This window comes from Myodes glareolus, chromosome 3, assembly GCF_982192425.1.
Source record: "Myodes glareolus chromosome 3, mMyoGla1.1, whole genome shotgun sequence".
In the NCBI taxonomy this organism is placed as follows: Eukaryota; Metazoa; Chordata; class Mammalia; order Rodentia; family Cricetidae; genus Myodes; species Myodes glareolus.
In genome coordinates this window covers 102,785,643-102,798,155 of record NC_142028.1, presented here as the reverse complement: position 1 = coordinate 102,798,155, position 12,513 = coordinate 102,785,643, and the positions used below count along the sequence as shown (strand labels likewise).

At 42.1% G+C, this 12,513-nt stretch overlaps 1 protein-coding gene across 1 annotated transcript in view; it reads left to right on the top strand.

Moving 5' to 3' along the window:
• Positions 1 to 12,513, top strand: part of Focad (focadhesin) — a 297,602-nt gene that overhangs the window by 275,688 nt on the left and 9,401 nt on the right. Inside the window, exons 36-39 of the mRNA XM_087904862.1 lie at positions 4,338 to 4,466; positions 6,835 to 6,950; positions 10,319 to 10,579; positions 11,264 to 11,353. Of these exons, the coding sequence (XP_087760988.1) occupies positions 4,338 to 4,466; positions 6,835 to 6,950; positions 10,319 to 10,579; positions 11,264 to 11,353 (596 nt within the window). The remainder of the gene's footprint in view (positions 1 to 4,337; positions 4,467 to 6,834; positions 6,951 to 10,318; positions 10,580 to 11,263; positions 11,354 to 12,513) is intronic.

The following is a 12,513-nucleotide window of genomic DNA, read 5'->3' as shown; positions in this document are numbered from 1 at the left end:
GAGGCTCCAGTTCTTCATGCTCTTGCCGACTGCTGTCAGTCTGATTATTGTCACAATTGTGATGTGACTGACTCTGAAGTAATAGCTCACGTTCTTCTGATTTATATTTCTCTAATGACCCAACGTTGACACTCATCATCTCTTCGAGTAGTTTTTGGGATCCCTCTCTTCAGAGCTCAGAGAATCCTGTGGAAGAGGAGGCGGAAAGAGTGTAAGAGCTAGAGGAGATGGAGGACACCAAGAAAACAGGGCCCTGTATCAGCATGAGCGAAGCTCATATGAACTCACAGAGATTGAAGCAGCATGCACAGGGCCTGCATAGGTCTGCACCAGGTCCTCTGTGCTTATATTGTGTCTTCCAGTTTATTGATTTAATAGGATTCCTGGGTGTGTGAACGAGTGGGTCTCTGATTCTTGTGCCTTCTCTCAGGCTCTTTTCCTTCTCTTGATCTGCCTTGCCAACTTTGATGTGATGGTTTTTGTTTTATCTTATTATAGTTTATTTTGTTATATTAAATAGATAACATGCTACAGTTCACAGCCCCAGAGAGGTTAGGTAACAAAGCGGGCCCAAAGGGGGATGCATGGATTTTCCTCGAAAGGGTTAAAATAGAAGGGACCTCCTGGGTAGATTGTGGGCGAATGGGGATGGGAACATGAGGGGTTGGGTTGAGGAAAGGGATAGTACTAAAAGAGATGTCTCAATATGGGGAGCATTTTGGAGTCAGGTAGAAATGTGGTACAAGGGAAACTCTCACGGATCTCCAAGTATGACCTCAGCTAAGACTCCTAGCAATAGTAGATAAGTTCCCTGAACTGGCCTTCCCCGTAATCAGATAACTACCCCAGTTATCATCAGAAAGCTTTCATCCAGTAACTGGTGGAAACAGATGCAGAAATCTACAGTCGAACACTGGGCCGAGCTGCAAGAATCCTGTTGAAGAGAGGGAGGGAGGATTGCACAAGCGAGGGGGGGTCAAGGCCATGACAGGGGAACTCACAAAGACATCTGACCTTGGCTCATGGGAGCTCACAGACTTTGGCCCACCAGCTGGAGAGCCTGCACTGGGAGCCTAGGCCCTCTGCATATATATGACAGTTTTGTAGCTTGGTCTACTTGTGGGACTCCTAGCAGTGGTAGCAGGTCTTGTCCCTGGCACTTTGGCTGGCTTTTGGGAACCTATTCCTCATGCTGTGGTGCTTGCCCAGCTTGAATATGGGGATTCTGGGGGATCTTAGTCCTGCATCAACTTAATATACCATGCTTTCTTGATTCCCGTGGGAGGCCTGCCCCTCCTGAGCAGTGAATCCAGAGACAGAGGGAGGGTGAGGGAGGGAATGGGAAGAAAGGAGAGGGGAAATTGCCATCAGAATGTAAAAGAAATGAATAAATTTAATTTAAAAAGAATAAAATGAATGAATGCATATAAACCTAGTCACTAGAGTAAAGGTTAACAATGGAACTGTCGTCTATAGCTGCTGGGAGAGGGAATCTCAGTTTTCTCCAGTGGAGTTACACTGTGTATATCTACCACTCCAGGGCAGATCGTATGTCCAAGAGTAGTTGACCAAAAATAATGAACTCTACAGTCTATGTGTGTGTGTGCTTTTATTTGGATTCAATTTGGTGTATTTGTTTGTTTGTTTTGTTTCTTTTGGGGTGATATTGTATTCTGTCTTCTATGTTTTGTGAGGGTTGTTGTGTGTTTTGCTTTCTTGGTTTATTTTGAGAAAGAACTGGAAGTTGTGTATAGGGATGAGGAGAGGACCTAATGAATTTGAGGGACAGGAAAAGTGTGAACAAAATATATTTAGATTTTTAAATTGTTTTAAATAATGTTAAATAATGTTAAAAAATTAAGTTCTTTTTGGCCATTTGTATGCTTTCTTAGAATTGTCTTCAAGTTCTTTACCCATTAGACAGAATTTGGTTATCTTTGAATTACAAAGTTGCTGGAAGGGTACCTCTTGTATTCTGGATAGTGGCCCAGTTATGATTTGCAATTTCTCCCATTTTCTAGTGTTTTCTGTTGACTTCATAGATGATATTCTGTCAGCACAAGTTTTGAACTGTAGCCTAGTCGATTAAAATACACATTTTCTTTTGTACTTATACATTAACACACAACTTTACAACTTTTCTTTGGCTTAGGTGTGCCTTCCAGGTTTTGTTTTGCAAACTGAAAACCCAAAGTCATTTGTTAACACTATTTTGATGTGGTACCTTTGGGGCATGATTGACAATCATCCCTAAGATGCTGAGATAGTGACTTTATTATACAATTGAGATGCCTTGGCAAGATTGCTGTCTAGTCATGTGTTGCCCTCCGCCATGTTATTATGTGGCCTAATGGTTTTTGCCAGGTGTTAGCACCACTCTCTTGAACTTCCCAGCCTCCAGAACTGTGCTGCTCTCAGCCTTTGGTTTTCCTTTTTTGACCCCTACCTCCAATTCTTCCATTTTCTCAATGTCTATGGTTTGTATTCTTTTTCTCCTGGACCTCTGCTTCTCCTTTCTCCACAGCTTCTCCATCTCGTATGGTAATGTAGTTCTGCCTCTACCCTTGCTAAACCCTTTCACAAGGCTGGTTTTTCCCTTATGGTTTCTTGGTTCTCTTTTCCTCCAGCTTCTCCTTTCTGTGTAGTGATGTAACTCTCCTTTTACCCTTGCTATCCCTTTCACAAGATCAATTTTTCCCTCCTGGGTTCCCATACCACCTATGCTTCTCCTTTCCCCACAGCTTCTTCTTTCTGTGCTGTGATCTAACTTTGCCACCCTTGCCACTAGCCACAAGGTCGAATTTTCCCTCTTGAGTCCCTACTTCTCCTTTCTCCTCAACTTCTCCATCCTTTACCGTAATGTAGCTCTGCCTCTACCCTTGCTAAACCCTTTCACGAGGTTGGTTTTTCCCTCCTGGTTCCCTGCTTCTCCTTTCCCACAGCTTCTCCTTTCCCACAGCTTCTCCTTTCTGTGCTGTGGTCTAGCCCTGCCATCGTTGCTACTGGTCACAAGGTTGGGTTTTCTCTCCTGGGCCCCTGCTTCTCCTTTCCCCCAGCTTCTCCTTTCCGTGCTGTGATGTAGCTCTGCCTTCACCCTTGCTGCCCCTTTCACAAGGTTGGCTTTTCCCTCCTAATTCCCTACTTCTCCTTTCCCTCAGCTTCTCCTTTCTGTGTTGTGACATAGCTCTGCTGTCCCTTTGCTACCCCATTAGCAAGATCAGTTTCTCCATTCTGGGAAAAACCCACAGCACCTCTGCTTCTCCTTTCCCCACAGTTTCTCCTTTCTGTAACTGATTTTGTCTTACAGATGCTCCCTCACTTCTGCTTTCTTTCTCTCTGCTTACTGCTTTCATTTCCTTATGCTGGTCTCTCCCTGCTTCTCCCCCACTCTAAGCTTCTCCTTTCTGGGATTCTCTAACCAATCACTGACTCTGCCTGCATTTGTGGTCTAGTGAATTTGCCTGGGCTTTTCCCTTTTCTCTTGTGCCTCTCTGTTTTCAGCTTTTCCCACATATCAGCTCTCACCTCTGCACCCTCCCAGCTCTGCTGATCCTGTTACCTTTTTGCTGCTGTGGTTTCTGGTTTTCCCCTGACTTCTCTTTCTGCTGCTGCTGATTTTCCTTTTGCTGCTAATTCTGCCATACTGTTTCTCCTTGTTGTCTACATTTTTCTGTATGTATACCTTTTCTATATTTCTTCATTTTTCTATGGTTCTTTCTAGCATCACTTTTCCCTGCCCATTTTAATGGCTGTTCCTGCCTTGTTTTTATCTCTCTGTTACTACTGTAGCATCTCCCAACATAAAGACCAATATTAAAGTTAGAGGTAGCTGATTAACATATGCAGTAGCTATTTCTCCCTTGGTGCTCACCTCTAGAGAAGGTACTGTGGCTTAGGAACTGAAGAAATTTTGTTTTTTAAGGGATAGGTGTGGTGCTTCATGGCCATAATGGGTGAAGATATTCCATAACTTCTCTAAGGTGTTGAGTGGGCAAGCCTTGTCTTTCCCACTGTTAGTGTATTGAATACCATGCCAAGAGCAATGAAGGATAGGTTGTTCTTAAAAAAAAAAAAAACTGGATAAAAAGACATGGAAGATGGTAAAGATGTGGGGCATGTCTAACCAAACAAGAGAAGATTAGAGACAATGAAGAGGAACAGGGGGAACAAAGTTTATACCGAAAAGAGTTGGATTGAGACTGTAGCATTGAAGAGATGATTATAACTAAATATATGGTATTAAAGCCTTTGGTTCTGAAAGAAAATAAACAATTAATTATTTCCATTCTAGCACAGCTACACGGGTATTTTCCTATTTCTTTTCTTTTCTGTTGTAGGTCCTGAAGCTGTGCCTCCCTCCCTTCTCAAAGTAGTGATGAAACCCATAGCAACTGTGGGGGAAAGCTACCAGTATCCTCCTGTAAACTTGGCCGCACTCCTCTCTCCACTTATGAGGCTAAACTTTGGTAAATATCAAGTGTTTTCATGTTTTCAGGCTTTGTTCTTAGGATTGACCTGAATTAAAAAAGCAGATTTTGTGTCACCGTTGACTAGTAGATTTATTGTATATTGTGGGTTGATATCTTGTGTGCAATAACTAAGTCACTTTCACTGAGTAATAGGTGAGGGTGGGGAGGAAGAGGTCTAAAGATGTAGACCTATGTAGTCCTCAAAAACAACTCTTGAGGAACGAGGGAGATAGCCTAGTCAGTATGTTTACTATGCAAGCTTGAGGAACTAAGTTAGATTAGACCCCTCACACCAATGTAAAGATAAATAAATAAATAGGTAGGTAAATAGGCAAATTAATTAATTAATTAATTAATTAATTAATTAATTGAGCATGTCAACAAAGTACAGTGCTGAGTGCCTACAATCCCACTACTAGGAAGGCAGAGATAGGAAGGTCATGGAGACTTACTGACCAGCCAGCCTAACCAAATCAGGGAGCTGTGAGTTTAGGTTGTCTTTAAGGAGAAACTAAAAAATAAATAAATAAATAAGGTGAAGAGGGATTGAGGAAAATACTTGGTGCTAATCTCTCCATATGCACACCGATATACACATGTACACACGCCCACCAAACACAAGAACAATAGTGAACAAACAGATAGCTCTTCTATGAGTTGTATTTATTGCTGGGCATATGATGCAGACTTAGTTTGATAGGAATCAGACTGCACTTACTGAGCCCTAAGTTTCAATGAAGCACCATGTCGGATGCCTTATTAGGTTTCTATTGCTGGTAAAGCAAACTTAACAAAATTTTTATTATCTTGTAGTTAGTTCTGTAGGCCAGAAATTCAACATGAAAGCCAAGGAAAGAACCTGAAGGCAGGGACGGAAACAGAAATCCATGGAAAATGCTGCTTATGGCCTTACTTTCTTATACAACCCAAGACTGCTTGCCCAGGTGGCACTGTGCACAGGAGGATGAGCCTTTCTATATCAATCAGCAGTCAAGAAACTGTTGCACTGACATGCCCACAGAACATGCCCACATTCCTCAGCTGATACTCCTTCTTGTTAGATGACTGTAGTTTGGGTTGAGCTGACAAGACAAAACAAAACAAAACAAACAAACAAAAAAAAAACAACCCAAACTATAGGTCTTTTGTTTACTTGACACACACATATGCCACTGTCAAACCATTATCTTTACTTTCTTGTTTATCCCTAAGATCTCATGTTATTATCAAACATAAAACATAGTCTATCTTTATAAGTCTTTTAAAAAGATTTTAAGTCTTTAAAAAGTTTTAAACACTTTAAAAGTTCAAAGTCTTCAAAATTATTCAGTCTCTTAACTGTGTGTTCCTATAATACTAAAAACAAATTAAATAATTTCTTACTCTAAAAGAGATGAACCAGGGCATAAAAGCAATAACACTTAAACAGAGTCCATCCATGTACCTACAAATCTATTTGCTCACTGTGTGATATCTGGAGTCCAAAAAGTTTGGGCAATATTTTTCTTTCTTTCTTTCTTTCTTTCTTTCTTTCTTTCTTTCTTTCTTTCTTTCTTTCTTTCTTCCTATCTATCTATCTATCTATCTATCTATCTATCTATCTATTCTATCTATCTATATCTATATACACATATCTATATCTATCTATATATATGCATATACACATACATATGCATATACATACACACACACACACACACACACACACACACACACACATATTACTGAGGGAACCGAAGGTAGCAACCTGGAGTCTAGAATAAAATCGAGGCCCACAGGAACACTACTTATTGACTTTTCCCTCATGGCTTACTCATCTTTCATTCGTATAGCACCCAGGGTAGCTGCCCAGGAGTGACACTGCCCACAGTTAGCTGGACTCTCCCACATAAATAATTAATCAAGAAAATGCCTCACAGACTTACCTACAGGCCAGCTTGATAGAGGCAGTGTCTCAGTTGAGGGTTCTTCTTGTCGCGGAACTCTAGTTTGTGTGAGGTTGGCAAAAAATTAACTGGTATACCAGAGAGAAATTTCCCTGTGTGCTGAACACATGCTGGAGAAGGGGGTGAGGCGGCACTAAGAGATTTGTAGCTAGCATTTTCTCGTATTTTTAAATAGTATTTGAGTGTCCAGGTTTCTCTAGATGCTATCAGAGAAATTTCCCCAGGTAGTTTAAGGCTATTGGCAGTCCCACGAGTCATTCTTTGCCTTTTCAAAAATTCTCGAATCTCTTGGTTGAAAGAATTCTGTTATATGCAGAAGTGGCCCAAGTAGGTGACTTGATTCAGACATTGATTCCTAACTCTGAATCAGAGAGCCGAGCACTATATTACAGAAATGATTTTCCTCTCTTGTCTTTCAGGTGAGGAGATCCAGCAGCTATGCCTTGAGATCGCTGTGACTCAGGCACCGTCATCGCAGAGTGCAGCTGCACTGTTGGGCTTGTGGGTGATGCCACCACTGATCCACGGACTGAGCGTATGTAGTAGTGCCAGGTGCTGAGCATAGCCAGGGACGATTCTTCTCAGAGATGGCCACACTCACCTGGAGTGTGGTCACTGAGTCAGGAGTAGAAAGAAGTTAGGAACACTGGGTCTAGCTGGCCAGCAGCCTAGAGGACAACATGGTTCTAATCCTCCCTTTCCCATTTCTCTTAACTGCTTCTTGTTACTAAAGAGGATAGTCATAGATACTAACATTACTTTTGGAACCAAGTTTACTTGATAATATAGTATGGCTGTCTCACTGGGTATTGAAAGAGAGACAAATCCATCTTTACTGAATGCCTCTTGCCTGCATCTCTTCCTCCCTTTCTTGGAGTAGGGTACAACTACAGGGAATCTTGAAAGCCGGGTAGGATCTGGGTCAGCATCCAAAGAGGGACACTGGGAGGGAGTTGGAGGAATGAACGTCTCTGCTTGAGGATTCAGGGTAGAAGTGACCCTTCCATTTTGTATTTGTTAAAGTCTAAGAGCATATTCCAGACGTTAGCCAAAGGTACATAAGAATAGAGTAAGTGTTTAGAGATATATAATGAGGAGAAATATTGAGTCTATCTGCTGCAGGGGGAAAAAAGAGATATTCCATGATTTCCTAAAGATCTAACTTAATTATCAGTACATGGCCTATCTATAATCTGGCTGTAGTTTATTTCAAGCAGTACAAGATTCTCTTATATCCTCCTTATCTGGGCTTTAGTCCTGGTTCTACTTTGCTTTTGTGTTTGGTCTTTCTTACTCCCCGTGACGGTCTTTAGTTGAAGATGTGTGTTGTTGAAGGCAGCGCTTCTCTCACTTGTCCTCTCCAGTGGTCTCCCTAGCTGTCACTCGCTGGCCACGTGCTGTGTGCCTGGTACTTGCTAGCACGCAATCCATGTTATAGACGTCAGCTTTAATGCCTCATGTCTCTGGCAGCTCATTTTAAAAGTTAGCATTCTTGAGTTGTAATTTATATATCCCTAAGTGTCTAGTTTAGTGGTAAACTTTGATGAGTCTTAGTACACTTGTTTCTAGTCATCTCCAGGAATCACAATTCACTCAATACAACACTGGACCTAATTTTATTCAGTCTCTACTCTCAGTTGAGACTCAAGCTACCAATAATGTCCTGCCTATATTTTTGTCTGTGTGTATATGGTGTATATGTGTATACTTATTTATGTATGTTCAGGTGCATGGGGTATGTAGAGTATAGGGGGTAGAGGTCAAAAGTCAGTGTTTCCCACCTTCCTTAACTCCTTCCTCCTCTTATTTCTTGAGACAGGGTCTCTCAGTGGACCTGAAACTCACTGATTTAGCTAAACTGGCTGGCCAGCAAGCCTCAGAAATCCTATTTTCTTTGCTTCCCCAGCCCTGGGATTACAGGCAAAGTACATGCCTTTTCACATGGGAGCTAGAGATTGAAAGTGTGTGCACAACGCACTTTACCAGCTGGGGCATCTCCCCAGACCCTAGTTTCTCCTTCTTTTCTCTTCCATTATTTCATTAGTTCTTTGAGGATCTTGTACACTATGCTGTGATCCAGCTCCTTCCATGTCTACCTCCTTCCCTACTGACCCAACTCTGTATCCTTTTGCTCTTTAAGTCCATCGAGACCAATTTATGCTGCCCAGATACTCGAGTGTGACCTTCCACTGGAGTAGAGTATACCTACAGGAGTCACATCTGGGGAGAAAACTGATTCTCTTTCCAGAAGCTGACGATTATCAATAGCCCCTAAGCTAGGAATGGGGCTTTCATCCAAGCTCACCTCTTCTCTCCATGCTGGGATTTGGTCTGGCTTGAACTTAGGTAGATCTTGTGCATGTTGTCACATTGCAAGGAGCTAATATATGCAGCTACCCTGTACATTTAAACTGCGTGTAAATTTTAGAAATTTGTTAGCATAAAATTATATTTTGAAACTTTGGATCTGGGAAGATTATTATTTCCACTTTATAGATTGATAAACTAAGATGTGTTTTGAGTAAAATTTGCAGAGGGTAATACGTGGGAAGCCAGTGCATGGCTGATTCCAAAGCTTTCTACCCTGAACTCTTTCTTCCTGTTTAATCAAGTGTCTAGCAACCTATCCTTAGAATTTTCTCTATGTTCCTGTAGGCTTTCCATTTCTGATTTAGACCTACTCAGCTCTTGGCATCTGCTTTGGATTGTGGGTGTATGTTAATCATCGTAAACATGATCTGAACCGTAATAGTCTTGAAGATGTGCTACTTAGAAAACTCATGCCACCTTAATGAACCTCTTGGAAAGATTGTATTGTCTTTTTTTTTCCTAGCCTACTTCTTCTATACTTGTCCATTACTATCAAACTTGTGTTTCTAAGAATGTTTAGGTGCCGCGTAACAGCTAATAATTAATCCTGCCTCATCTTGCCTCTCTGCACTCTGAGATGCTTTGGTCAATCCCACATGCTCAGTGGTGTACATCCACACAGTTGCATGTGTACCCACACACATGTATACATACAGTGCATGAAAATCACAGAAATAACCAAAAATCCTGAAGAGCAACTATGACATACTTTCAGAAGTAGCATTTTCTTCCCATCTCTGAAAGATCTGAGGTTTCAATTAAGCCGAGTAGTTGAATGGATTGACAGCTTCTCTTGCTAGAGAACGTGGTTTTAAAAGTAAATTAGAGAAACTGACAAAATGGGTCGGTTGGTCAGATGTTTGCTGTGTGAGCAAAGGACCTAAGTTTGGATCTCCAGCTCTCCAGCATCCATGTAAATTTAGGTCAGGTATATTGTGTGTGGAAACCACTAGTGCTGGGAAAGTGGAGACAGGGGTTCCAGGAAGCACATTGGCCAGTTGGCCTATCCAATTGGTGAGTTCTGTGTTCAGTGAGAAACCCTGTCTGAAAAAATCAGATGAAGAGTGATTGAGGAGGACACCTGCAGTTGACTGCTAGCTCCCTCAAACCCTGCAGCACACACCCCTGTACACATGCACACCCACATATATGTGCAGCACATATACAAGCACCACATACAAAAAAAGCCAAAACAGAAAGAAAAGATCAGAGTAGAACTGTGACATACTTTCCGAAGTAGCATTTGGTCCCGTCTCTGAAAGGGTTTCAGCTATTTAGCGATTCAGTGAGTGGATTGACAGACAGGTCCTACATGTACACATGAGACACCCTGGATCAGAAGTAAGTGGGGCAGCTATAGTTAGAAGCGTCTGTGACCCTTTGAACCATGAACCCATGGGGAAAATAAGGGAGAAAGAAGTAACCCAGAGCTTTTAATCTGTCTTCTCTCCAACTCAGTGATGACTGGAGACTTGGAGCACCACAGAGTTAGACTGACATGTTTATGTCTGCCTTCTTCTGTTTCCCTTCCAGACGAATATCAAGAAATACCTCCTGGTATCGCTGCCTCTGTGGGTAAAGCACGTCTCTGATGAACAGGTCCAGAGCTTTGTTGAAAACCTGATGGTGGCGGTTTTTAAAGCAGCTTCCCCACCTAGTCATCCTGAGTTGTGCCTAAGTGCCTTACAGGGTCTGAGCCAGGCCATGAAACTGCCCAGCCCGTCCCACAACCTCTGGAGTCTGCTCTGTGATGCTACTGGGAGAATTTTTGACCTTCTGCCAAATAGGATTCGGGTACCGAACAAAAATATTTACATTCCTGACAGTTTATGCTTGGGCTTCTTTAACGTCATTTTGGCAAAGCAGGCTGGGGAATGTTGTAAGACTACGGGTGGGAAGACTAGCAAGAAATAACCACATTCTTCACGAGGAGTGGGTTTGCTTCCAAGATCTAAATTGAGGCTGAGTATTTAGAAACAAAGTTTTGAGCAAGCTTAGAGGTGAGTTAACCAGTGCTGTACTGGACGCCTGACAAAGATAATAAGTCCAGAAATCCCTAGCCGGTGCACCTTGGTGACAGCGCCTTATTTATCATATCTATCATAAATTATCACTTTATTATCATTTACTTATCACTACCTTAGTTATCGCTTTCTATCATACGGCTTCATGTCGGCCCTTCCCCTACCACTGCAGACAGACCTCCCCACTAAAGTCTCACAACCAGGGCAAAGTCTGCTTAGAATAATAGAATTCTGATAGGGAGAAAAGGTACAGCCAAGCGAATACCCAAAACAATGGCAAAGACATTGTTCAATTGTGAAAAGACTGTCTCTATGTTTTGGTTTGGTAACAATAGAATCTCATCGGCAACTGCTACTGGGGATAGACAAATCTAATAATCTGCCAGAATATTAATTGAAGTGATACTCTTGTCTTCCGTTGTATTTTGACATGTTTGAGATTTGTCTTTGTCAGAGAAGTGACCTCGAACTGTACATCAGTGTAGCAAAGTGCCTCTCGGAGATGACGGATGGCGGTGCCAGCCAGCATTCCCAGATCACCCAGGTAACAGTGTGCCCATCTGTGCGTGTTTTCATTGTTGACGCAGAAATTCCACTCGAAGAGTTGTTGACAATATCCTTTTGGCCTAATATAGTTTTTTGTCAAACTTGTTGCTGGATAATTTTAGGGAGCTGACTTCCTCATTCACTTGTCAGGTCTGGTAGCCAGCCTAGTGTTGTGATCTGTGTTTAATGCATACTGTCTAGATGGATAGATAAATGGATAACTTTTTAACACAATTTCTTACACTTTGTAAAGAATATTTTGTATTACCTTTTGGCAAAAATGAGAATAGAACAACGTCTTCAAGGTAATACCCACAAAAATGGGAATATTCTGATCAATGAACTTGGTATGTTGAAGGCATAACTGCCGGTTGCTGGCGGTTACCATGTGCCCCTCATCCCCGGTTGCTGGTTATCCCCGATTGCTGGGGGTTACCATGCGCCCCTCATCCCCGGTTGCTGGTTATCCCCGATTGCTGGGGGTTACCATGTGCTCCTCACCCCCGGTTGCTAGTAGCTATTTTGTCCTTGTCAGGTTTGCTTGTTCCGTTAGCTGCTTCGATATCTGCATCACATAGCCGTGGTTTTGAACATGGGGTCTCTGGGCCTGGTGCTGACTAGAAATGGGGATTCTCAAGTTCCACTTGAGACCGTGGGAGCCAGCAGTCTATACCTGAATAGTCTCCCAACCAGGCAATTCTGGTGCATCCTAAGGTTGAGAACCACTACTACAGAGTGTTTGGCTCTTAGCGCTTTGGAGATTCACTTATTTTAAACAGAGAGAAGCTGTTCAGGGAAGTAGTAAGAATGAGTCTAGAGTCTCATTCTGTTGAGAGAAATCCAGATCTGCAGTTTATGAGCAGTGTGCTCTTGATTAAGTTACCTGACCTCTTAATTTCCCTGTCTGTGAAATGGGTACAATCGCACCTAACTCTTAGGGTTGTCCTGAGAGTTAGGTGACCTAGTCCATGGTAAGTTCTTGGAACAGTACCAGCTCAAAGCAAGATCACAGCAGTTACTATCACCACATTCTTCCTTGATGCACCAAAAGTCAACAACTGGGAGTCTCTTTGAAATAATTTCTAATTCTTCGGAACCATGCCAAGGAAGTTTGCCTACTCTGACATTAAAATCAATTGGTTTGTTTTGAATGTCAGC